General features: G+C 33.6%; 1 protein-coding gene across 1 annotated transcript in view; it reads right to left on the bottom strand.

The window, feature by feature from the left end:
* Window positions 1-21002, bottom strand: part of LOC129741391 (uncharacterized) — a 291886-nt gene extending 270884 nt beyond the window's left edge. Inside the window, exon 1 of the mRNA XM_055733115.1 lies at window positions 20932-21002. Within this exon, the coding sequence (XP_055589090.1) occupies window positions 20932-20952 (21 nt within the window). The 5' untranslated portion in view covers window positions 20953-21002. The remainder of the gene's footprint in view (window positions 1-20931) is intronic.
* Window positions 21003-27199: the final 6197 nt, after the last annotated feature.

Genomic DNA, 27199 nt, shown 5'->3' with positions numbered 1-27199 from the left:
TTCATCCGAAATTCGCCAAACTTGGCCGATAGACTTGCTGAGGTCTTTTATACAAAGCCTGAAATTTTGAGAATGACACGCCCACCCCTCATTCTATTTTTTCGCGATTTTAAAAAATTATCATTTTTGAAATGCCATATCTCCGAACTCATAGTCATATATGGTGAACCTTACCGTTTTCAAAAGAATAACGTTCGGATTCTCAGGTAGAAACGTCCCGGATCACCCCCATTCTACAGCAAAAGAAATCTGCTGGTGCACGCACTAAACCAAAACACACTTTGTTTTGGTTCGCTTCTCCTTTAGTCTATTCGCAATTGAAGAACAATGGATTGATGATTGCCGATGACAAATCTAATGATAAACACGGTACAAATGTTTATCATCATACACGCTAAACAACGCCAACTTTATCTGTGATTAGCAGTTACACTGCAGTGTTGGCAGATGATAATGAGTAGTTATCTCATTCACTCATTCCGAAATGAGTACTTTCCCGGATAGGAAATATGATAAGTGAAGGGTGCGACAGTAGCAATCGCTAACGAATTGTGTAGTTATGTAATGACCAGACTGACGAAACATGAATAAAGATCACTTTTTTTCACCACTGAAATCTGCGTTTTCAACAGGTTATGGGCCCAGATACGTCTGGAAAATTAGAAAACGAATTAGTGAGACAAGTATTCTCATGTTTATCAGATTTGCGGTAAGCAAGTGCTCCAGCAGCAAGCGGAGAAGCATCATCCTCAGTCGAGGTGCCAAGCGAAAAGTCCTAGGCCAGTCAGGAGTTTCCGCCAGAGGCCGAGTCCGGGGAGGTTCGTACTGAGAGGATTACTCCCTGCGGCTAGCAAACGGGAGCTCATGACCGACGGCTGGCAGGGGTCCCAGGATCCGCATCTGGGATGGTTCAGCGCGAAGTTTGGAAGGTTCAGCTGCAGCAACACTCCGGATTAATTGAGTGGTACTGATAGCCAAGATGGTTACACTCGTGCTTTGCTTGTGCGTTGTGGTCAGCATGCTTTTGCAGATCCAAGCACAGCGGACCTCCAGCACAGAGGATCTTCAGAGAAGATACCACAAGCTCCAGGTCAGCCAGCAAAGCGCAAAGAGGGTTACTCTCGATACCGTCACGAGACTTGCTGCGGTTAGTAGCGTGAGTTCATTTCCGACGGCCAGGAAACCGACTCTTGGGATCTGCAAACCAGAATTGGTCACCATCTAACGCTCCAGATGGAATGTAAGCGCCGATCAGAGCTTGGGAGAAGCTGATTGTCGGAAAGCTCTTCTGATGTGGAGCTAAGGTGCAGGTTGCAGCGTGAGCTGATCCAGAATGAATATAGGTAGGCTTAATAGCGGTACATTATCCAAACATAATTTTTCTCTGCTTGGTGGAGGTGATTTGAGCAACGACGGGTAGTCGCTAGCGCAGTCAATCGATTCCTACCGAGAGTGCTTGAACTGAGCTTGACATTTAACACGTGTGCGAAGTGAAGCGAGAGAGCTCCAGATTTGAAACGTGTGGCAAAACTGAGCAGCTATCTTGCTTAAGACAGCCGTCACCCGTTTACGGGTCCCATGATAGCGAACTTGTTAATGAAAAATTGGATTTCATGTATCTAAAATTCAGTCAAATGTGTTGTGTAACTTGCTGTATTTTTACGCAGCCCTGAAAAAAACCATGCGTTTCCTCATTCGGGTTTGCTGTAATGTTACATAATTTTTGCATGAAACGATGTATAGCAGAATCGTTTCACAAACAAACACCGAACGGCCGACCGGTAAGCAGCAGGTGCTTGATGCCAAGGAAATAGTGTTTCAAATCTGGAGCTCGTTGATTTCAAGAAAAATAAACATTATGAAAGACTGTAAATTTACTTACAATGGATTTTGTTTTTCTTTTCGAATATTTTCATAAGATATGAAAATTTGTTAGCAAAGACTTGTTCCAATTATTTGCAGGTTAAAACATGTAAAAGTACCAGATTATTTAATACTGTGCAAATTCTCAAAGTAATCGCGAAAATAAGGCTTTTGGCACAAACACAGTGAGTGCGAAGCGAAATGTTCATTCATCGGATGAATTTCGCAAGTTCTTTTTGAAGGCCGGAAACAAAACACGCGAATTGTAAAGCGATTCACCACTGGATAAAACCTTTTGTGTTTAACAAAAATTAATCACACGTGAAAAAATTTTTGCAAATTAGTTTGCAGAATCAAACATTTGAGGATTCATACCGCGCAACAAAAAATCCACGTTTATTCCGGAAAACCGCGTTAAAAATAAATTGCGAAATCCAAGACGGTGGAAGCACGACCGCAAAGCAACGTTGCCAGATTGTGAACTGATCAAGTCCGTAGGTTTGACTAAAATTGAAAAATGTACTGATTTTGGCAAAATGAAAACCTTTCCGTAGATTTCGACCATCTGTAACTCCGTAGAAATTCTTGAAATTCCTAGATCTACGGAGAAATCCGTAGATCTGGCAACGCTGTCGCAGAGAGTATGAGAAGGAATCTTAAGGATATGAATACATGGTACCAGAATCTTGTAAAGACGTTGGAAAATATATTTTTGACGCCATTTTGGCATCCAAAATGGCGGCTTCCGCCTAACTGAAAAATGATTTAAATGGCGTAAAATCGCAAGAAACACTCACAGTATGGGTATGGAGTAGAAGGACTCAATTAGTAGAAGCTAAATTTCGATGTTTGAGGCTATGGTACACCATATTTAATTCCAACATAGCGGCTTCCGCTCAACTATTAAATGGCTGAAAATCGCATGGAAACGGAATCTTACAAAACTTTGACAAAAATATAATAAAACTATGATAAAAATATGGCGAATAATTCAAAAAATTATGACTAATGTGAGAAAAATATGACAAAAACGTTAGAAAATTTTGACAAAAATTTGAGAAAAATGTGCCAAAAGTAAGATAAATTTGACAAAATATAAAAAAATATGACAGATAACAGCAATTTTACAGTAAAATAAAAAACTGGACAAAACTATAAAAAAAATTTGACAAAAAATGACAAAAAAATACAATAATGAAAAAATTCGAAAAAAAAATTTGACAAAAATTTGACAACATTGAGAAAAATATAAAAAATTTGACAAAAAATATGACCACTATAATAAATAAAAGAAAATTGGAAAATTTGGCAATAAAATGACAGAAATCTGACAATACTATAACATAAACCAAATGTGATAGAAATATGACAAAAAATTTACAAAATTTACTAAAATATGGCTAAAAAAAACGAACACAAACACATACAGGATCTCAATGAAACTTGATGTTTCCTCGAAGAGATTCCTTTTTTTTAACTCTAAGTGCACATCTTTCGAGGATATGATGGCTAGCATCTTACAAATCCTAAAACCACCAACCCACAGAAAATGTACTATATATGCCGTGACTGGGATTCGATCTCATGCCCGCTGGCTTAGAAGATATGAAGGCTATCCTCTACGCCACGGGCACGGTTAATATAACTATGGCCAAAATAACAAAATTCTGAAAAAATGACAAAACTTTGATATAGTTCTGTCAGATGTTTGTCATTATATTGTAATTTTTTGACAGATTTTTTCATTTTTACATTTTTTGTATTTTTCTCATAGTACTATTAGATTTTTTTTAATTTGATTTTTTCAAATTTTTCCTTAGTTTTGTTTTTATTTTTAATTATCATCGTTCTAACATCTTCATGTCATTCACGACTTATATCAACGATGCAGTTGGCGGAAAATTAATGAAAAACTTATCGAGTACAACTGTGTTCGATGTTTACTGTTGGATTCGAACTCATAAACATCGGCTCATGGACTTCAACTCATGGACAACTGACTCGCCAACAGAGCTACATATATCACAATCCCTTAGTTTTGTCTAAATTTTATCACTATCGTCATATTTTTGGAACAAAGTTTTGTGAGAACTTCGCCATATTCTTGCACAATTTTTTGTTATTTCATTGTGTCATATTTGTAAATTTTTGTTCATATGTTTGTCCTAATTTATGTTTTGTCATTTTATTGTAAAATTTTTATCATAAGTTTGTCATATTTGTCAAAATTTTATCAATTACTTTTCCACATTTGTCATAGTTTTGTCATTCCTTTAAAAAAATTTTTTTAAAAATTTGTAACATTTGTCATATTTTTTGGCATAATTTGTTTACCAAATTTGTCGTATTTTATTCAAAGTTCTGTTATTTTTTCATATTTTTGTCATAGATCTTTCAGACTTTCGTCATTTGATTGTCAAAAAAAACACCTATTTTTTTAAACTTTTGGATAAATTATCATTTGAAATGAAAAATATCCAAGAGAATATTTTCATTGTATATCTGGATAAAATCTGGATGGATCTGCGCGTTCCCAGGGCAGGAAAACTGAAAAAAAATTAAAATAAAAACGCCCAAACGTTAAAATGGTCTGATTAAATCACCGATCAGTGAGCAGGTTATTTTGGTTCATTAGAAAAACCATTATCAATAGGTACTTTTTTTTGAGGTCTTTAAGAAAGTTTTGCATTGAACAGGTTTTCAAATTTCTCCAAACTGAGCATGCCTTATCTTTTAAACAATAGTTTTGTTGATTTTGTTTGGCTCCAGCACGTTTTTATCTTAAACGATTAAAACTCTTTTAAAAAAGTGCTCAGTATTTCGCCGAAAAGTAAAAAAATGCTGCAGAAATGCTGCATCGAATTTCTATTTGCCTGACCTAGGAACGATCGAATCTCTAATGCGAGCGAAAAATCGCCCGCACTGTGGGCGGTTGATGTTTTTTAAACGTGTTTCATTGAGAAGCGGGTTTTCGCGTGAATTGGGAATTAGCTTCGCAGTGCGCTATGCGCTCACTGTGTCGTCGGCCTTTGAGAGGGAACGCGAAGAAAACTTCAAGGGGTTTTTTTTTATCAACATTTCAGAAAGAAACATTCTGTCCTACGTTCGAAAGCCGATGTCATCAGCCACCAAAATCAACGAAAAATTCGTCATCGATTCTGGTGCGAGACGCCTTTTACTTTTTTTTGTATTCAAAATTAAGTTTGACCGAGGTTCCAATCATAGTTCGATTCTATGAACTTAAAGTTAAGTTCCCTTTTTCCTCCTTGCGATGGTTCAAAATGGAGTTCGAACTGCGAACTTAAAAGTAATCCTATTCGTGCCATTTTTGCTGAACCGCATTTCGCGTAAATACGAATAAAGGCATGAAAAAAGTTCAAATTCTATTTCGGTTGTTGGACTTAGTTTTGTAAGAACTTAGTTTTGCGGTTACCCAGTCAAACTCAAAGTTCAGGGCTGCCACTGAAATGCTGTTTTATCCGTGGTCAAAGCCAAGTTTGATTGTATCAACTAAAGTTGAGTTCCATTTCGATGAAGAAGCGAAACTGAGATCGAACTAATGAACTTAAAAATTGTAACCTCTTTATGTACATATGTATGTTGGATTGAAAACACTAAGCGTAGGCTTGCCAGATACTTTTAGAAAAAGCGGGACTTCTAACGACAAAAAAGCGGGACACAGGTGAAAAAAGCGGAATGTTTTAAAAACTCTTTAAAAAAAGCTTAATTGTATTGCAAAACTTATATTTATATTATCAGCCAAAGTTATTCATAGAAACATACACTAAGGTTTTTTTTAACGCGGAATGATTATGCTCAGTTTTTCTTACATGATTTCTATTTACACGGTTTTTTTTCCATAAACACGATTTTTTTTCCACGGTTCTTGCAAATTAACACGTTTTTTGAGAAAAATATTTCAAGTCCTACATGTAAACGACGAATTAAATATCGCGTAAAAAACTTTTGTGCAATTACAAATATATTTCAAAATTGTTTCAATATAAAACTTTAAAAATATTTTCTTCCATTATTGTATACTTCGGACAATTGGGTCAAAACAGATGATTTACAGGCAATTTAACTCGAAAAAGTAAAAAAAATTAAAGAGTAAGTAAAATAAATTAAAAAGTAAGTAAAAAAGTAAAATCATTTGGAAGCAACTTAAACAATATTTTCTTCATACAAAAGTTATTTACATTGCATTGGTTGAACGTGCTCTTAGAACGCTAAACTGAATCAGAATCTATTGTAACTTCAGGGCTATTCAGTATTTTCTCATGTAAACTCTGCAAAATTGATGCTTATTTTGAGAAAAAAGAAGTATACGAGAATTTGTTGTGTCATGTTGCTTATTTTGAGAAAAAATCGTATTCAAATATTTTTTTTGTGTTGAACCAATGAATTGAAATTGAGCATAAAATTTGATTTGTTGGATAGTTTATCAGTGAATTTTGTAAAAGTTTTCCATGAAAAATGCGGGACATTTTGAGTAAAAAGCGGGACAGCGGGAAATTCAACGAAAAAGCGGGACATGTCCCGAATTGCGTTCTGAAAGTTTTTAAAGTTTAAATTGGAGTTCGGCTGTCGAACTTAGGTTTGAGTATACCTGTTAGAACTTTGTTTTACAATTGCCCAGTCGATCTCAAAGTTGCAGGTTGCAACTGAAGTGCCGTTTTGAACGAAAATAACTTAACTTTGAGGTTAGAAAAGAGCGTGCGAGAGCCTGCTGGTGTACATTCGAAATCTACCAGAGCCAGTTGAGATCGCAACAGCAAAAAGTGGATATATTTTGAAAGCGTTTTAAACTGGTACAATGCATTTGAGCACTATTTCAAGTCAATTTTTCCAATTATTCCTACTGATGGATGTATTTGTGATCCCAGGTTTGGAGAACAACTTACTTTCGGTCAGAAAGTGTCCCGAGAACGTGGGTTTGCGTTTTATGGGGATGTTTTCGCCCGAACAAAACTACTGACAAAAAGTACTGCCTTTACTTGTTGTTGGAACCAATAGGAGACCAGAGCTGTACCAGAGAGGCTAATCGTAAAGCCTGTATACCTGCTGAACTCGTTCATACTGTAGATGTGATTGAAACGCAGAATTTCCTAACGATGATGGTCAAGATTACGTTAATCCTGAACCGGCTCTGAGACGCAGCCAGTGAATCAGAGATGCTACTGAGTAGCTAATGAGGAGCTATCTCAAACTATCAACGAGCTGAAGCCCGGACAACTAGGTTTTCTATTTCGAAGACAGCTATTGATAAATAATATTAATGAATCGGAGCGCAAGGGATTTAAAATGAATGGTTTGCTTGCCTCAGTTCAAAAGGAACCCATTCTGTTCTTGAAACGAACGTTAGCTGGAAGAAGCTGAAAGTTATTGAGATAGTTGCCCAGCAATTGGTCAAAGATTTGATGGGTTGTTTGCAGTTCTTGGTGACATCTAAGGATATAGGTGCAGTTGAAGTTTGGAGTCATCGAAAACACGACTGTGATAGAACTGTAAAAATTTTAAAAACTATTATCGATCATCTTGAACTACGAAACGAGACCCCAAGTATATTTTTCTAACCAGCCAAAATTTTCAAACATCCTATTTAGAAGTTCTTTTGTATAGTAATTTTGGCACGTTGCCCACTGACTACTACAAACATTTTACCGGAATACGGCTTGCCGTTTTGAAATGCGAATTTTCCATTTGATTACCCTGGTTTTGAAAGTTGCTTTCATTCCATGAAAAACATCTCATACCCGAAACAAACAACATTCGTCCATCCACCCCCACCTTTTTCCACCCACAACCATCAGCCAGGCAGGCAGGCAGTGGCAAGAAAAGATGGAGTCCAATTTTTTTATGCTTGCCCCGATTCCTCGGTAAAGTTTCCTCGGATAGAATCGAATAGAGGAAACCCGGGCCACGAGGCCTTGGGCACTTTGAAGGTTTCTGGCATGGTGGCCACAGAAAATCTGATAGACTCATTCATTCATGGGAAGTGATTTGCGAGGAGCGAGCAGACGGCCCGGCGTTGTTAAGTAAGGTGGATCATCAAAAGTAGATGGGCTCTCTAGCCAGTCATATAGTCAGCTGCCTTCACGGCCGGCCGAGCAAACCTTCGTAAAAGCCAGAAGAGACTTACCTTTTACCTTTGCCCACATGTTCGGTACTTACAGCAATGATGTGAACAACCATCAGACTCAGAGCACACATACACGCAGACACCCGTACCTACAACCAATACCTACAAACGTGTGGGTGGGGTTGAAAATATCAAATTCAGCCGTGCTAAGTAAAAGGTCGCTGCGTGGGTGGAAATAAGCCATAGCCGGTGGAATTATCTTACCTCGAAATGGTATCATTCGCACCAAACCTTCCTACACGCACATGAACAGAGCGATGCTCTTTCGATGTGTTTGTGTGTTTTGTGTACATAAGGTTGGTGGTTCTACTTTGAGCTTTCTTTAAATAAAAGTTTTAACGTTAGATGTTTTCTTTATCCATTGGTTAAAGATTCTTCTTTTGTTGAATCATCTTAATCAAACTTTGTAATAAAAAAGGCTCATAAACTCATCTCGATTGGGTTGACCTTATCACGGAAAAACTTTGAACCATCATAAAAGCCACACATTACGACCATCAGTATCAATTTCCGAGAGGAAATTACTTGTTTGTAGTTTTCTGTGGTAATTAACCATTGAAATCGAATGACGACGTGGTGTTATGTTTTGTTCAAAGACTTGTAGGTACATTGTATAGCGAAAGTTATTTTGAAAGTTCTAAGTGGAAAATCAAATAGATTATTTGAAGGTTTTCGCTGGCCATCCCGACTTATTTTTAACATCCTTTTCTTAAATTGATTCAAAGCAATGAAAAGAAGCTTTCCCGTTCAACTTTAGAGTCTGGAAGGGAAATGATTGATTATTTTTCTACCGTAAAGAAGACTTGACTTTTTCGCCATGTTGAACATGTCGGGCGTGGGAGCAAAACATCCCCGGGAATTGATTTCGGATTATCTTCCGACATGATCTGATTCGATGGTTTTATTTTTGTTTGCGAGCGAAGATGGTTTCGTTCACTCTTTATGTTTGGCTCGTTTGCGAATTTGCGTCTGTTATCGAGTTCTGAGAAATCTGTTTACTTGCACTGAGCTTGTTGTTTTTTTTACACGAGTAACTTTTATGTTCAGGAAAAGTTTGCGCTCTGAATTGCCGCTGATGATAACGATCTTATTATGTTTGTAGATAGATGATGTAAGCAACCGGGAACATTGTAGAATTTTCTCCCAGATTCAGTTAGGAGAGGTAAAGAAACTTTTGAAATGTTTTGTGATTGAAGATGGCTTTGTGTGTTTTGGGAGATTCAATTAAATTCAGACACTTGAGCTCTGAACTCTAAAAACTGTTTTAACGTGTTGACAGACATTGTTACGATTATTATTTTATAAATAAATTGCATATCTCACCCAGATCTACAAAAGCAAACAGACAAGTCGGACTCAAATTGACAATTTTGACAATTTTGAAATTTTTGACAATTTTGACATTTTTGACAATTTTGACAATTTTGACAATTTTGACAATTTTGACAATTTTGACAATTTTGACAATTTTGACAATTTGGACAATTTGGACAATTTTGACAATTTTGACAATTTTGACAATTTTGACAATTTTGACAATTTTGACAATTTTGACAATTTTGACAATTTTGACAATTTTGACAATTTTGACAATTTTGACAATTTTGACAATTTTGACAATTTTGACAATTTTGACAATTTTGACAATTTTGACAATTTTGACAATTTTGACAATTTTGACAATTTTGACAATTTTGACAATTTTGACAATTTTGACAATTTTGACAATTTTGACAATTTTGACAATTTTGACAATTTTGACAATTTTGACAATTTTGACAATTTTGACAATTTTGACAATTTTGACAATTTTGACAATTTTGACAATTTTGACAATTTTGACAATTTTGACAATTTTGACAATTTTGACAATTTTGACAATTTTGACAATTTTGACAATTTTGACAATTTTGACAATTTTGACAATTTTGACAATTTTGACAATTTTGACAATTTTGACAATTTTGACAATTTTGACAATTTTGACAATTTTGACAATTTTGACAATTTTGACAATTTTGACAATTTTGACAATTTTGACAATTTTGACAATTTTGACAATTTTGACAATTTTGACAATTTTGACAATTTTGACAATTTTGACAATTTTGACAATTTTGACAATTTTGACAATTTTGACAATTTTGACAATTTTGACAATTTTGACAATTTTGACAATTTTGACAATTTTGACAATTTTGACAATTTTGACAATTTTGACAATTTTGACAATTTTGACAATTTTGACAATTTTGACAATTTTGACAATTTTGACAATTTTGACAATTTTGACAATTTTGACAATTTTGACAATTTTGACAATTTTGACAATTTTGACAATTTTGACAATTTTGACAATTTTGACAATTTTGACAATTTTGACAATTTTGACAATTTTGACAATTTTGACAATTTTGACAATTTTGACAATTTTGACAATTTTGACAATTTTGACAATTTTGACAATTTTGACAATTTTGACAATTTTGACAATTTTGACAATTTTGACAATTTTGACAATTTTGACAATTTTGACAATTTTGACAATTTTGACAATTTTGACAATTTTGACAATTTTGACAATTTTGACAATTTTGACAATTTTGACAATTTTGACAATTTTGACAATTTTGACAATTTTGACAATTTTGACAATTTTGACAATTTTGACAATTTTGACAATTTTGACAATTTTGACAATTTTGACAATTTTGACAATTTTGACAATTTTGACAATTTTGACAATTTTGACAATTTTGACAATTTTGACAATTTTGACAATTTTGACAATTTTGACAATTTTGACAATTTTGACAATTTTGACAATTTTGACAATTTTGACAATTTTGACAATTTTGACAATTTTGACAATTTTGACAATTTTGACAATTTTGACAATTTTGACAATTTTGACTATTTTGACAATTTTGACAATTTTGACAATTTTGACAATTTTGACAATTTTGACAATTTTGACAATTTTGACAATTTCGACAATTTTGACAATTTTGACAATTTTGACAATTTTGACAATTTTGGCAATTTTGACAATTTTGGCAATTTTGACAATTTTGACAACTTTGACAATTTTGACAATTTTGACAATTTTGACAATTTTGGCAATATTGACAATTTTGACAATTTTGGAAATTACTAGATATTTTTTAAATATTTGAAAAATTTTTACTCTAGGGACAGTACGTTTGATAATGACAAGTCTGTAGCTTTGTTTATCAATAAACTTTCAATGTTTTACTGGTCAACAGAATTCACTTCATTCACAAATAGAATGTCGACATTGGCCGCCGCGAAACGTTTGCCTTAATTGTATCATTTTTTATTCAACGTGGAAAACTCGTAAGCTCGATTCGGGCCTAAGTGAAATTGCATTCGACCAGCTGATATCACCGGAGCGCTGTGACAGCCGCCAGTCTGATGTGATGGCATTTGCATGTCCCAGCAACAGCTTACAGAACTCAGTAACGGCAATGGCAACAACAAAATATGTACACAAAATGTTGTCCCGTCATCGTTGATGTGCACTACTAAAAGTGGATCAGCATAAATTATTCAAAACTTTCCCGGAACTCGGGACGGTCCTAGATCTAGCGGGAGAAATTGTTAAAAAAAAGAATGATGTCAGAACTGGATAAAGGAAGACCGAGGTCGCCGATTGGGTTCCAAAACGTTGACGTTGCACCAAATGTGGTCTGCCTTATTTTTGCATAACATTTGTAGATGCTGAAATGCATTCTTTTTCTCGCATCCGCTCGTTGAAGGTTACTGTTGTCGGCAGATTTTTTTTTTCCATACGTCATCCTACTACTACATATTTACATAAAGTTGATTCGTTCCTGACGATGTTGACGACATAAGATTATGAAATATGACTGGCTACATTTTTCCCAGTACTGGGAGCATTCGATAGCCCTGGGATTTTTTTTTTATCTATGAAGCCACTTACTAAAAGCCTGAAAAAATAAAAAAGAACTCAGAACTGAATAATAAACTAATAATGGGAGCTAGTAGGTAGTAGGTAAAAAAACTCATACCCGAGTTTACTCAATCTATTCCATTTCAATGTGTTTATTTGAAGAGGATTTCTAATAACTTGGTCATTTGTCTGTTAGACTAAGATTAAGAATATACACTTAATTTAAACTCATATTAATGTTTTAATTCAAATTTAGAGGTCTTCTTAGAATTTAAATGTAAATACAAAATTAAAGTGCTTTAAGTTGCCCGTAGCCCGTGGCGTAGAGGATAGCCTTCAAGTCTTCTAAGCCAACGGCCATGAGATCGAATCCCGGTCACGGCATACATTGTACACTTTCTGTGGGTTGGTGGTTTTAGGATTTGTAAGATGCTAGCCATCATATCCTCGAAAGTTGTACGCTTAGAGTTAAGTAAAAAGGAATCTCTTCGAGGAAACATTAAGTTTCATAGAGATCCTGTATGTGTTAGTGTTCGTTTAAAAAAAAAGTTTCAATGTGAAATTTTTAGTCTTGATTAAAATGTGATTGATTTTTTTGCCTTTGATCGTCATTCCGATCAAGATGCTTCTAAACTTAACTTGGAACGGTGACTCCAGAGAGTGTATCAGAATTAAATGAATATTGAACTTTTGTTCGAAATATTTTCCAACTTTCCAAATAAACTTACATATATGATAAAGTGAAGCTTTTAATTGTTCAAAAAAAAATTGAAACAATAAAATGGCTCCAGATTGTTAAATTTAGGAATAAAATACTACTTACAGTAATCAGATAAGATCGATTGAAGCCTTTGTCAAAACAATTTTTTTTAATAAGGCCTTATGGGAATCTTGAAGAAATAGAATCAAATCAATGTAATACCTTTCTTGATTGAAGAATATTCAAGCGATTTTACTTTAATAGAATTTTCTAAGTACACGATGAACGCAATATTATAAATCATGTGAAAGATTCTCTGGAGCCACTTTTGTAAATATGATTTTTGTTTCCGGTATATACAATACATGAAGAAAAATGGGAGATCCTGGAAAATACAGCAGAAAACAACTTTATAGTTTCAGATAGTTTCAGTTGTTTTTGCAAAATCAAATAAATGTTTTCAGCAATTGTGTTCTCTGAAAGGCAACAGTCGCAACAGTGATAAATACAATTATTTTCAATGTAATAGGTATGCCTTCAACTAATGGAAAAAATACTGTTTTTACGAAACAGAAATTTCATTTAATTTTTTTTATGTGAAAGTTTATCTTTATATTCGTTCAGAGTTTTACTGCAGTTTTTTCAAAATTTTCTCATTTTTTTTCATAGAATTTCAATTTTTATCAGATATATAATTTTTAATGACATTTGACTCATTTCAAAGGTTCTGGTTCCAAACTCCCATACCAAAAATTGTATTTCAGTTTTTATGATTCGGATTCTGTATCCAGTTTAGGATTCTTGATTTTCAGTTCGAGTATGAAATTAGAAATGGAAAGCTGCTTAGAAATCCTTGTTCAAATTTGTTTTTTCATTTCATTTTTTATCTAATTTGATTCATGATTTACGAAAATTGTATGCATATATTTTGAAATATTTTGATTATAATTTTCTTTTAATTTTCCGCTTTAAGTCTCAAGTTTTTTTAAGTAATATTCCGAACCCAAAAAAGACTTTTTTCATATTCAGATTCAAAGTTTTTTTAACTTAATTCTTTCGAAAAATTGTAATATAACAAAGCTTAAAAATGGCGATCTAAAATTTAAAGCTCAGAATAAGATTCATCATTCAAAATCCATATTTTAACTCATATTCACTATTCAGATTTAAAATAAACTAATTAAATAATGAATTCAGATTTAAACCCACAACTCACCACAGAGTTCAAATCAAAGATTCATTAATGAGAGCTCTGAAACTTGGCTTTTAAAGTTCTGATCTAGAATTGAGATTCGGAAATCAAGTTTTTGTACATTTCAGTAATCGAATTGAAAATTGAAAAAAAGATTGAAAATTCTTATGTTAAATTTTGGTGTGGAATTTAGATTTAGAATGCAGGTTAAAAATTCAGGAAATGATTTAGCTGTATATAAATTTAACAATCAAGATAAACATATCAAATCAACTATTTCGTTGAGTTATTCAAGAGATCACAAATTCATGAATTTGTTTGTTAATTTATTTTCAAAATTTCTAATTTTCGATCAAAGTTAGTTTGTTAACATAATTCAGCTGAAAATCACAAATATAGAGTAGGATTTGAGTTTTTTTTTAGTTTTAAATTATGTTTTATGAAAAAAATCTAATTTTTTTAAGATAAGTTAACCACCGTTTAATTGATTTTTGAAAATTTATTTTCGGCATATCGGTGGAAATGTATAGTCTTGGGGAAAAAATATCAAAATTAAAAAATTGATAAAGATGAATAAAAAGTTTGGACAACATCTGTAAATTTTCTCCTAACTTTTCTATCCATCTTTATCAAATTTTAATCCTTTCTTCAAGAATCCACATTTTGGCCCATATTCTGAAAAAAATTTGTGCTAATGTATAATTGTTATATTTTATCTTAAAAAATGTCTTGTACAGAATTATCATTATGGAATTGCTTTTAAATGAAAAATATTTGCTGATTAAGAAACTTGTACCTGATCTTTATCTCAAATATCTGCACAGAATTCTATATATTTTCGGTGTTTTTTTTTCAAATATTATTAATAATGAAGTTTAAAAAAAAAACAACAAATTTCAAAATAAAATCACTGCTTAAATTATTCTATTTTATTTTATTCTATTTTGTTTATTTCTAAAGGATTTTAAACAACATAGTCATTCGTCCTCTTCGCTGCTAGAATTATAAATTTGGATCAAGTTTGCAAGAACCAGATTTGATCCGAAAATTTCAATTCCTATCTTTTATTTTTGAAAATTTGATTTATTTACATCAATATGGTTAAAATCTTTGTATTTACTCAAAATTTGGAAGACTAAGTTAATTTTATATGACCATAGATTAAGTTTTTGTTAAAGAAATTGAAAGCTTTCCTAAAATACTTATTTAGACTCAAATAAAATTAGAATAATCTAACAGAATCTTGAACAAATTAAAAGATTTTAAGCACGATAAAAGTAAATTTCATATTTTGTTATTTTAAGTATCATTATGCAGATTTAGCTCACCATTTCAAAAATCTTAGGACCAAGGTTTCCTGAAAATATTCTGTGTTTTGACGAAAAATTTCTGACTCTCTGTGATTTTACCCAAAAATTCTGTGACGGTTTTCTGTGATGCCTTTTCTATAATTTTTTATCAAAATTCATGTCAAATTGGGTCTTAATTACATTTAACTCAAGAAAAATCAAGTTACATTACCAATTTTATCATATTTATCCAGTTCAAAGATAGTTATCCGAAATTTATATTTACATAAAATATTAAATTTGGAAAAAACGACAGAAATTTCAAAATTCTGTAAAATTTGTTAATATTTCTAAAATACTGTGTTCTGTGACACAGATTCTGTGATGAAAATTGGCTCAAAATTCTGTGAATTTTGTGATTTCGGCAAACTTGCTTAGAACATATTCTCTAAAGTTACAATTTAACCCCCTAGAACTCAATTTTTTTTTTCGCTGAAAAATTCACAGAAGCTCAATATTATGATAACAAACAATTTTTATCTTCGAAAAACTTCAAAGATAAGAATTTTTTTGACAATTATTTTGAAAATTGTTTAAGAACAGAGGCTAAGGAACTTGACTTTCAGTACTTTCTCAGTTATAATTTTTACATCATGTTCACACTGATCTACAGCAATATTTTTTAGTAGCTTTTGTTAAAATTGGCCCATAAGTAACTGAGATATTTCAACTTGTAATTATTGTGCGTGTTTTTCGAATTTTTTTCGTACTTTCCCAATCCCGCCTTTAGACGGGCTTTATGTTTCATCTCTCCTAACTTAAGATTTTTTTTTTCTCAAGTAATCAATCCAAAATAGTGGTAATCCTTTGACCTAACTGCCAAAAATTTTTTAGATCGAAATATATATATTTGCTGAGGATTTCTGAGGCTACCAAATGGATCATTTTTGGAAAATTGGTCCATTTCCACTTTTCTTAAGTTTTTGAGTCTCACTTAGCTGATTCTTTTGACAACTGCTAGTAAAATAGTATTCAGTTATAAGGATTGAAAGATTTACATATTTTTAATCATTTACTGAAAACAGTTGTAAATTTAAATATTTATTTATTAAATTTTTATCATTCATGCATTGTTTGAGCTTAAAAAAAAGCATCAATCACTAATAAACCTTATGACTCCGAGTCGCAAAGTTTTTTTTAACATCATGAACTTGATGCCTAATTAATTCAAATTTTTATTTGAGATCTCTTTCTCTTCCTGCTTTCCAATTCGACTTCCTGGATCTGGTTCCTTATTTGAAACCTGTCCATTGAAATGCAACATTCTAGATAGTAAAAATTATTTTGTGACTGAAATATAGAATTTGAACTGATTTGATTATCTTTGTATATTAGCCACTTTTAAGATTTCTAAGTACGATTTTTGGTTATTAAATAACTTTTTAAATAAGTTATTTGAAGCTTAGAATTTAATTTTGAATGTTGAATTGAAAAAAGTAATCAGGAACTCAGATCAGAATATATATTCCATAATCTGAATTTTAAAAATTCAAATCTCAGTTTCAAAATGAAACTTAAAATCAACATGAAAATAATTAATAGGTATCTATTTGACAAAAGTTTCAAAATTTTGTTCTCGATTTGTTAAAACTTTAATTAAAATATTCAACAGCTTTTATTGAGAAAAGGATAAATTTTACTTTCTTTAACTTAAAGATGTATACATAATTTTACACTTATTGCATCTTATATAAATTTTTTTAGGTAGATAAAAAGTTATTGCACTGAAAAGTTTATGTACACTAGGCGGATAGCGATAAAAATAATAATATTATTTATTTTGGAATTTCGTTTCCCACGAATTTTTGAAATTTTTTGAGCTGTTGATAATCGAAAGGTTGAAATCTCATACACCCAGTATGTTAGTTTATCTTTGATTTTGTTTTATTACAATGAGTTGAACTATTGAAAAACATACAATTAGCTGAGACAAATATCAAAATATTTCATTTTGTCAACCCCCCCTTGGAATTTTCCAAAAAACTCGAAGGGAGGAATAAATTAAGTTTTAAGTATTTTATGTAAATTTCGATTGAAAACTCAAATATCCAAATGATTACAAGACTAAGAAACAAATTTTTAAAGATGGTAGTTATTTCCCCTTTTCAATACTTAATTTTATTGATATTTTCGATAAAAATTACTTGATTTATACGTTTTGTGCAAAAATATAGTATGTAACTTTGTTGCAGACAAGCTTTCGTGCAATTTATTTCCATTAATTTGTTTTTCGCATTATGTTTTATTGTACCCCCCCCCCCCCCCCCTTGCGATGTTCTAACTCCGAGTGACAAAAGAACGATTTTAAATTTGTTTCGGCCTTATTTGAATTTAGAGTAAAATCATGTTCTTCAAACTTGAACCGGATAAATAAAATAACTGTCCAAGTTAAATCGGTTCAATGGTTTGCAAATATTAGCTGTTTAAGTTATAGATCCCGGAAAAACTTATGGTTCCACAGAATCAAGGACTATAAAAATCGCTCACTCATCGAAACGCACATGAGAATGCTTCGCCGCCGGCTCGCTATTCGTTTGTGCTCAATACAATCACGAATAGCAACACAAACGATTCTACGATGGCAGTTTCTTTGTTGCTCGTTTTACAAAATATTCATGAGCGAGTCTGAGCAACGGGATCACGAGAGACTCGTATTTGATTCGTGAAAATTTAGATACCAAGCTTGCTGTTTGTTTAGAGGAGTAAGTACGTCAGTTCAAAAGAAAAAGAAAAAGGAATCTTTCGGCTCCGTACCATACCATCCGGGCACCGATCGTTTGAAGATTGGCTTGCCCTACACAAGTGTACACTGTTGCTGTTGTTGTTATTGATGTTCCCTCAAGCTTGTAGCTTCAAAAAGTGACGCACATTCTTCCGTAGGAAGCAATAATAGGGACGAAGATTTTTCCACGGGAAGAAATAATATCATTACTAACACGGCTCATGAGCGAGTTGATAAAAATTTTCACGAACCAGCTCGCTGCTACGCAATCGTCGGGTTGATGCTCAACTTTGTGTGCGAAGAGGGAAGCAAAATAAAAAGGAATCAGGAACCTTGTTCGTGTTTTCGTTTTGGTCGGGATTGATTCGTGAGAACAGGAGATTCTCGCTCACACCTCATTCGCGTTCCACGACATTCTTATGAGCAAAAATCGGAGCGATGCAGGTTCCGTCGCTCGTATGAATGAGTTTTTCAATCCTTGCACAGAATTGAAGTATAGAGTCTTTTGTGGCTTAGGTTTAGGCAGTCTAGTACCATACAGGCCAAATCGTCTGTGCGTGTGAGGTCCCGTGGTTTTTCACGAAAAAACTGATCCAAAATATCAAGGTCTTATAATTAAACCAGAGCGTTGTAAAACCCGCAATACTTTTGGAGATAAATTGAATCATTTACCTGAATGATTCTGATCCTGAACAATCATAGCCACTAACATACAGTTTCTGTTACTTTTAACACTCACTACTAGCACATACTAGCACAAAAAATTGGTATGGTATTGCAGTAGGTATTTTTGAAATTGAAGATGTACTATTTTATAGAAAAATTAAATATAATTAAATAAAATTAAATATAATTTAACAGTTGCGTCTGTTAATTCAATAAAAATATATATATATTTTTTAGAATTTTTTTTTATTGAAGATAATGGAAATAAGATTAATAATGTCTCACTAAAAAACCATATAATGGGAAATTTGAAACACGAACACCTGTATTAACTCTGTTTTTTTATAGTAAATTGCAAAAATGTGAAATTCAAGTTAAAATTGATCAATGCGATTTTCATACATCGCTTTCTCAAACTCTCCCAATATAAGGTCGAAGCTAATTTCAAATCCTTCTTTTGTCACTTGGAGTTGGAACATAGCTAAGAGGGGGTAATAAAATAATAATTCAAAAACTTAAAAATTGGAATATATTGCATGAAAGCTTGTACGCAATAATATTTCATCCTATATAATTGCACAAAACCCATAAATCAAGTAATTTTTTATCGAAAAATCCAGTAAAATCAAGAAATAACTCCCAAATTCCAAAATTTTGTTTTGGTCTTGTAATCCTTTGGAAAAATGTTTTTTTTTTTCGAAATTTACAAAAGACACTTCAAAGTTTTTTAATTCCCCTTTTCGTTTTTTTTTTGAAAATTTCAAAGGGGGGAGGAAGGGGTTTGGTTTGACAAAAGATTAAATTAATTATTGTTCCAGGCAAAATGGTGTTATAAACTCAACTTACAACATACCAATGTGTATATTGCAGTAAGGTGAGATGTAAAATCTTGATAATTTCGTTAGTCTCACGTTTCACAAATAACGCTTGAACTTAAACATGAAATGTTAAAGGATTATTGATTATGTTGAAATCAGAAGTCGTTTATACATAACTAACCTTTGCTTTTAATCATTTAAGACCTTAAATGACAAATTTAGTTCTGGAACGAAAAAACAAATTTAGTTACGAATTATTCATTCTTAGGAAGCGCCCTTGAGCAAGTCAACCCTGATTTATATCTTTTTACTGCTCTTTCTAGAGAAACGAAAGATAATTTTTACAAAATTGAATGGTTTCTGAATTCATTTTGAGACAAATATGCCTTAATTGGTAGTTTTTATTTAAAAAATATAAATTCTGTGAAAAACATTCATAAAAATGCCCAATCGTTAGGAAATGCTACAAATGAATTCAATCTCCGTGACTTTGTCCTCCAAAGCAATCTCGTGTTTATAACCATCAAACCGAGGATTATTTGCTGAATAAGGTTTCGAAAATCGATACCTAATCTACCGTAAAATATTGCGCATCATGTCCGTTTGCCACATGTGTTCTTCATCGGGACAAATTGTTGGAGCTAGGAAATCGGGAAGGTACACATGTTCGAGGGCAAAATTTGAAACCAAGAAGGATTAGAAGACAAATCGAAAGAATTACAATCAGCACGTTTATCACCGTAAGTAGCGGGAGGGTTGAAGCTGCCTTGTAACAGTATTACAGTTATACATTCGCAACTGCTGGCTGCCACCATTTGGGTTTCCCGGGGTTTTTCTCTTTTTCTGTAAGCTCTTCGTCGACAGTTGATCGCTGGTTTGGCATCCGGAGCACGATTTCTTGCATTTGCACTGCTGCAACAAAGTCATATCAATTTGGAGTCGGAAAACAAAGAAAAAAAATAACACCACACTATCTATCACTTTGTTTGGCATCGCAGAACAAACAGAACCTTCTATCGCACCATTAGTTGTCATTTCACCAAAATAAACACACACACAGTATCCATAGCAGCGCGGAAAATCCTCCACTCGGAGACGCTTCCAGCAAATTTGAACAAATTGTTAGCTTTATCAGCATCCTTGCAGCATCCATATGAATCTATTTTATCCTGACGTTATGCAAAGCTTTTCGTTTCACACCGGTTAACTTACAACGAACCACAAAATGCTGCATGCGATGACCGTCACAATATTTTTTTTGATCTCACACAGAAAAGGCTCCAAGTTAAAAATAGAACAAGCTAGCTAGCTGTCACCGAGGTTAGTACGGAATGAGGTTAGGTAACTCGGCGTTAAAACAATCAACACTCTTCCATTCCGCCGGCTGGTGGTTAATCCTTGAGGTAAAGGGGGGGATGAATTTTTCCTAATATTAAAAAGATCCTAGTGCACAACAATGTGCACATGGCGTTAGGTAAAGGGAGACCGAAAGAATATTCGACTGCGCTACGGGAAAATGGAAACCGTATACATATGTATATTTACCTGCATCTTTTTATCCAACATGAAATAACCGCTACAGCTCCAAATATGATGACACCGAACGTACACCAGAGTGCACCCTGAAAGCAAAGGAAAAAATTGGGGAAAGAATGTTATTAGATTAGTGCGGCCATTGCCCTTAGAGGATATCGGTCAATCGACATAAAAAAGCTTTATTCCTCTTGATTCACCGAAAATGTCCAAAAGCATGCAATTACATATATGACATTCAAATGAATTCAAGTATGTTGTACACACGAAGAAAAATTGTTCACTATTTATACTAAAAATTATTTAAATGTACTGCCCTAAATGGCACCTGCTCTACCATCGTTTTCAAGCTTGAAATTTCAAAGTTTAACAGCATAATCTGGTCAGTCGAAAAAGTTTGATGAATCTCATTATTGTCACAAACTTTGGTATCATAATCTTGATTATTCATGATAACCACTGCATTTGTGTACTTTCGAGCGGACAAGGGAAATGCAGTGGTTATCATGAATAAACAAGATTATGATACCAAAGTCCGTGACATGATAGCAACGGGCCCATACGAAGAATGCGCATTCAAGAACAGATAACCAAAATATCCTCTCAATATGCTGATCGAGGAAGTCAACATTGTCAGGTAAAGAGTTGCCAACCATATAGGTGATTCAAAATTAGTAAGGAAGTACCTTTGTACCTTTGAATTGTTCACCAAAAACCGATGAAAACCCCATAGCCGTGCGACCCATGTCCTCCAAATTTTGCAAACCCACGGATAAAATGGCAGCTTGGTTGGTAAAGAAAATGAAGAAATGCCCGGTTAATCAAGGAAAATGTGTAAAAATTTCGATTGAGCTAGTGGAACATCTAAAAGGACTCAAAGTGCGTCAAGGCAAAATTCTGGTTTCATTTGACGTCTTCACACTATTCCCCAGCGTTACCAGTTTCGATGCTCTCGACAGCCTACGAAGACATCTAGAACGCCGCCGAGTACCTCCCAACCAGATTGAAGCATACATTGCCGTCGCTGAAGTTTGCATGAAACAAAACTATTTCATGTTTTTTTTTCTCAAAAAAAGACATACACCGTCTTAGCACCTTTAGGCTTTAAATGACGTGAATATCTTAAAGTTAACTTTTAACACCCAGTACCGAGATGGGCATCGAACCCATGCCATCAGTGGACCAGCAATTACTGTCTTATCACGCTAATCACTCGATCGCCGAGACGTATTTCATGTTTCGGGGTAAGTTTTATAAACAGACCTTTGATCTCAAACTCTCCCCCCTTCTGGCTGAAGTATTAATGGGCGATTTTGAAACTGATCTGTAGAAGAAAGAAAAACTTTTCCCTCGTGTTTGGTGGCGCTACGTGGATGATATTTTCGCTTCCGTAAAAGAACGCTATCTCCCACAGACACTCGAGCTCTCCAATAATCAGCAAAACTCGATCAAGTTTACGATTGTAAAAGAATTTGAGGGATAACTCCCTATTCTTGATTTGCTGATTCAAAGAAAAGAAGGAATTTACCGTTAACCAACCTCAACTAATAGATACATCACAGTCGACTCGAATAATTTTGGGACCCAAAACAAGCTCTCTATGCAACTCTATGGAACACCGTTTTTTTTTTTCATATTTCGATGGAGATGCCCGAATATGAAGAGAAAAATATACGAAGCCGGGATATGACAATGATTTTGTTCCGAAAATGCTTTCCAAACACGCCCGGGAAAAGCATAGAAGTGATACAATTTCCTTCAGGCCGAAAAAAGAAAAATCCTACAGAGTTAGTCTACCATTTCATCCGAGACTACCTAATGGTATAAGTAGAATTCTTCTACAACATGGATTAAAAACTGCATAGATACTTAAATGGAAATACTTTGAAGGCTTGTTTCCTTGTAAGAGTTGTTCAGCGATTTTGCATCGGCTAAACTCGCCGAAATTTTAAAGTTCGGCTCAAAGAGCATAAGAATGCCGTTGAAAACAGAAAGATCAACGAATTGAGCGTAGCCGCCCACACAACAGAATTTGATCATTCTATTGTAAGCTTGCCAGATTGCCCGGTTTTATCCGGGTTTGCCCGGATATTTGATGCAAAATTTCGAGAAAGTCCGGTCCGGCCCGGTTGCCCGGATATCGTGAAAAAGTCCGGATATTGCCCGGATTTTTTCACAATTTTCACAAAGAAACCAAAAAAATATCAAAGTTTTTGAGTAAGTTTGAGCAAAATCGATTAACGGTATGAAAATTTTCAACGGTTGTTTCAAATAATTTCGCTGATTTACTTTTATAAACCTTTAAATAATTAAGTGTTCCAAAAAGTTTTTGGAAGTCTGCAATTACATTAATGAAATAATAATTTCATTTTTTTTTTTTAATTTTTCCTTTGCTTTTATATATAATAACACCTAAATTTTGCCCGGTTTTTGGATTTGAAAAATTGAAATCGATGCCCGGATTATGCCAGGTTTTTTTGAAAAAATGCCCGGAATTGCTAGGCCCGGATGGGAGTGGAAAAAATTCTGGCAACCTTATTCTATTGACTAGGAAAAAGTCAAATTGAAAAAATGCGTACGCAAACCTCGACACCTAAATGATTGGGAGTCTATGTTCATCAGCACTGTCGAGAAACTGTTGATGAACGAAGATGACCCGCCGATCAACCTGATCAACCAAAAGTTCGCATGATGCGACATCCTTTCGACGAATAGATACATCAGCAGAGTAGAAAATTGGTTGTGTTAATTGTCTTTAAGTTATCAGTCGGACATCGTTCTGTAGATGGGCAACATCGAGCAAGAAACAGGTTGACAAAAAAGGTAATTTTAAACCCTTTTGCGTTTAATAAGAACGTGAGATGTCGTGTCCTGTAATTTTGTTTAGTAAGCTTTTTTCAATTTGTTTTAAACAGGAATTATATGATATGTTGGCTCTTTTATAGACAAAGTTTTTAAAAGAACTTTGGCTTCAGCGTAACCTTAGATTGGGTACTATTATGGAGGGAATGTGATTATTAGGTTTCGTTTTCCTTTTGACAAATTGGAGTCGGATTCATAAATCAAACAAACTACTAATGATTCTGACTAAAATGCCATAAAGATTGTATGATTAATTTAGGCCCTCCTTTCATTCAGTGAGGAGAACTAACCAAGCAAATCGAACCAGATTTGGCATGGGAGGGCATTCGGATTCGAGTATCTTAGCATCAAATTTGACATGGGTATTTATTTGGGTACGAGAAATCACATTCACATCACATTACAATCACATTACATAAATTAAAACAAAGTTAAAACAAAGTAAAAATACAATTATGTAGTCATAACTGGAAATTAATCAACAAAATGGAAAAAATTGAACATAGGGAGGTATTTGGGTACGAGATATGTTACTAAGTTTGATAAAGGCCCTTCTGCCTTGTAGTGTGTAGAGGGGAGGGACGGAAAGGGTTTCTTATAAATGTTGTTGTATTGCTTAAGAACTTATCAACCAATGGAACCGAATTTGATATGAGAGTACCATACAAGTTTTTTGCATAAGTCGAGTTTGCGTACGAATAATTTGAGACATTTTTTTAAGACAGAATCGAGAAGAAGGAGACAAGATTTCAGACAAATGGAGCGAAATGTGACGTTATTAAAGCTTAGTTCTTTTAGAAATGGGACAGTTACGAATCTCAAAAACCATTCGTTTGATCGAAACCCTTCTTTAAAGGAAATCAAAGTAATCTTATGATAATTCATGAAAAAATTTAAAAAAATTATTCATCGTTTTTAGTTAGAACAATTTTTACTTTATTGTTGGTATCTCTCATCGACCGGCGCACACTTCTTTCAGTCATGAAATTGATCAGTTTTTTAAACTTTTATTTCGTCTAATCTGTATTCTAGGCGGCTGCATCCTCCTTCTTCAATTTCTGCTACTTTTCGGTCCATTATTTTTCTTTTAAAAGAAACTGAATACATTATTGGTTTCAAGGACAAGCCTGAATATTTCAATATAATCTGGAATAAACGATAATCAAAGTATAAAGCGATACTTGTCAGCATTCACTGTATTATCTACACAGAAAGAAACACGGATACACATTAAATGTTTAACATAAACCATACGTTTTTGATTATTGTGTAGCATTTTCAATATTACTTTTGGATATTTTATAAATTATCCGAAATCATTTGAAAAATTTGACAATAATGTTTTTGTATAAATTCAAAAAATAAATACCTATTCGACCTATTCGGCCTACTCGACCTCTTCGGCCGAATACTTAGCTCAACTATTCGGTTAGCCGAATATTCGGCTTAACGGTTTTGGGCAGTATTCGACGCCAAATATTCGGCCGACCGAATATTTGGTACATCTCTAGTATATATTTTTTATTGAAATTTCTAGCTTATCAATTGTTGAGGCTTTTCTGAATTTAAAATAAATGTTAATTGCCTTCTCTTTTAACAAATTAAAATCGAAAATGTGCATTCTTCATAAGTTTTCATTCAAAAATATGTGAAACTTGCTGATCCCGTACGTCCCGTACTTATTAATGATCCCGTCCCGAATCATTAATAAGTCAAGATTAGTTTAAAAAATTGAATCCGATGCATTTTTCCGACAATATTGGGTAAAACATTCATCAGTGTTCTAAGTCGCCACTTTTTCTAGTCCTTCAACTTGAAATTCAAATGAACTTGGATACAAAACAATAAACCTTTAATGTGGACGACCTCTTTTACCGTTGTTAGGTTTTGAGGGAATGATATAGTCACCCAATTCAGGACAGTAGACACAGTTTTTTGTTGATCAGCTTCGAGCTGAAAATTACAGTTATATTATAACTTGACTATTTTATTGCAGATTTAATGCGCTTACAAATCTTGGTGCAACCTAGAACTTTACGGAAGCTGAGTCGGCAATATCCACGTGTTAATCTTTGCCTGTTCATCAATTTAATTATTAGCTAAATGCAACGATCAATTGTATGAAATACTTAGGTACAGTATAAGTGAACCGTTATGAGCTGAATATAATCCAAAGTTCACACTGCAGTGAACGATACGATTCAGGTAAAAATAAAGAAACTTTTCATAAAACGTACTATTCCAGAAAAAGTTTGAAGTTGGAATGAATCAGCGATTCTGATCGTGGCACCTTTTTACCTGGGGGAGCAAGACTGAAATTTGCTGCATCGTTTTCTGCATCGTTTTTTTACTGTTCGGCAAAAAGCCAGCAATTGTTGAAATGATTTGTAATCGTTCAAATTTTAACTTTAGATGATCAGTTTCGTGTAGCGAGTCATGTAACTCAGTTGTTTAGGTGCTAAATTTAGATTTAGCTATATTTTAGAATAACCATTAATCAAACTATTTTTATTTATCAGCTTCAAAACTTTGACGAAATTTGAGCGACTCAATACGCCTTATCATGCAAGAATTTGCCTGAGCAAAACAAAACCTAATTAAATCATTGTTCAATGCAAAACAAGTGCTTTTCAGAATCAAACAAGTTTTATCAAAAATCACTAAATAAGAAAGTAAAATTTTGAACCTTCGCACTGTTCGGTAGATTGATGAGAGAAATTTGACGTTTTAAAGATTTTTTTCTTTTTTTATTCAACTCAAATGTATGATAATGTCAGTAACTTGAAATCAATGAACAATCAATATAGACGACCTCTTTTGTCGACCCGTGACCCGGAACTTGCTACCTGGAATCAATTGCTCAAATCTCATAACCCCCATCTGCAGATTTTCATCTCAATCCGATGAATGATCACAAACAATATCGCGAATCCAGTGAACAACTAATATGAACGATCCCTTTTTGGGACCACGATCATCGAAACATTTAAAAAAAATTTGTAAAACTCGCATGTGCCAATATTCATTACAATCCTATGCAGAATAAAGACAATACCGTCAAAACTGATAATATGGATGACCATTTTTGCCGACCCCGGCCCTTGAATTTAATACCTATATAATGTCAATATCTCTAAAACATTAAACGTTTGATATGGACGACCCCTCTGGTCGACCCGTGACGCTAAATTTGAAACCTGAAGTTGATTGCACCGAACCGAGGATTGCCGTGGAATCCTTCAAGAATAGATTTTTGAATATATGTTTTAATTTTATTCTTTTCAGAGCTTTTTTAAGTATGAGAGAGTGGGGAATCATGGGCCACTTTTTTTCGTTGTTCCATAACTTCTGAATTATAAAAGATATAATGAAAATAAAAAATGGTATGGTTTTCTACATTTTCAAGGTATCATGAGGT

This window comes from Uranotaenia lowii, chromosome 2 (assembly GCF_029784155.1).
Source record: "Uranotaenia lowii strain MFRU-FL chromosome 2, ASM2978415v1, whole genome shotgun sequence".
Taxonomy (NCBI): domain Eukaryota; kingdom Metazoa; phylum Arthropoda; class Insecta; order Diptera; family Culicidae; genus Uranotaenia; species Uranotaenia lowii.
Note: the sequence above shows the minus strand (reverse complement) of the source record. Positions and strands in the feature narration are given on the sequence as shown.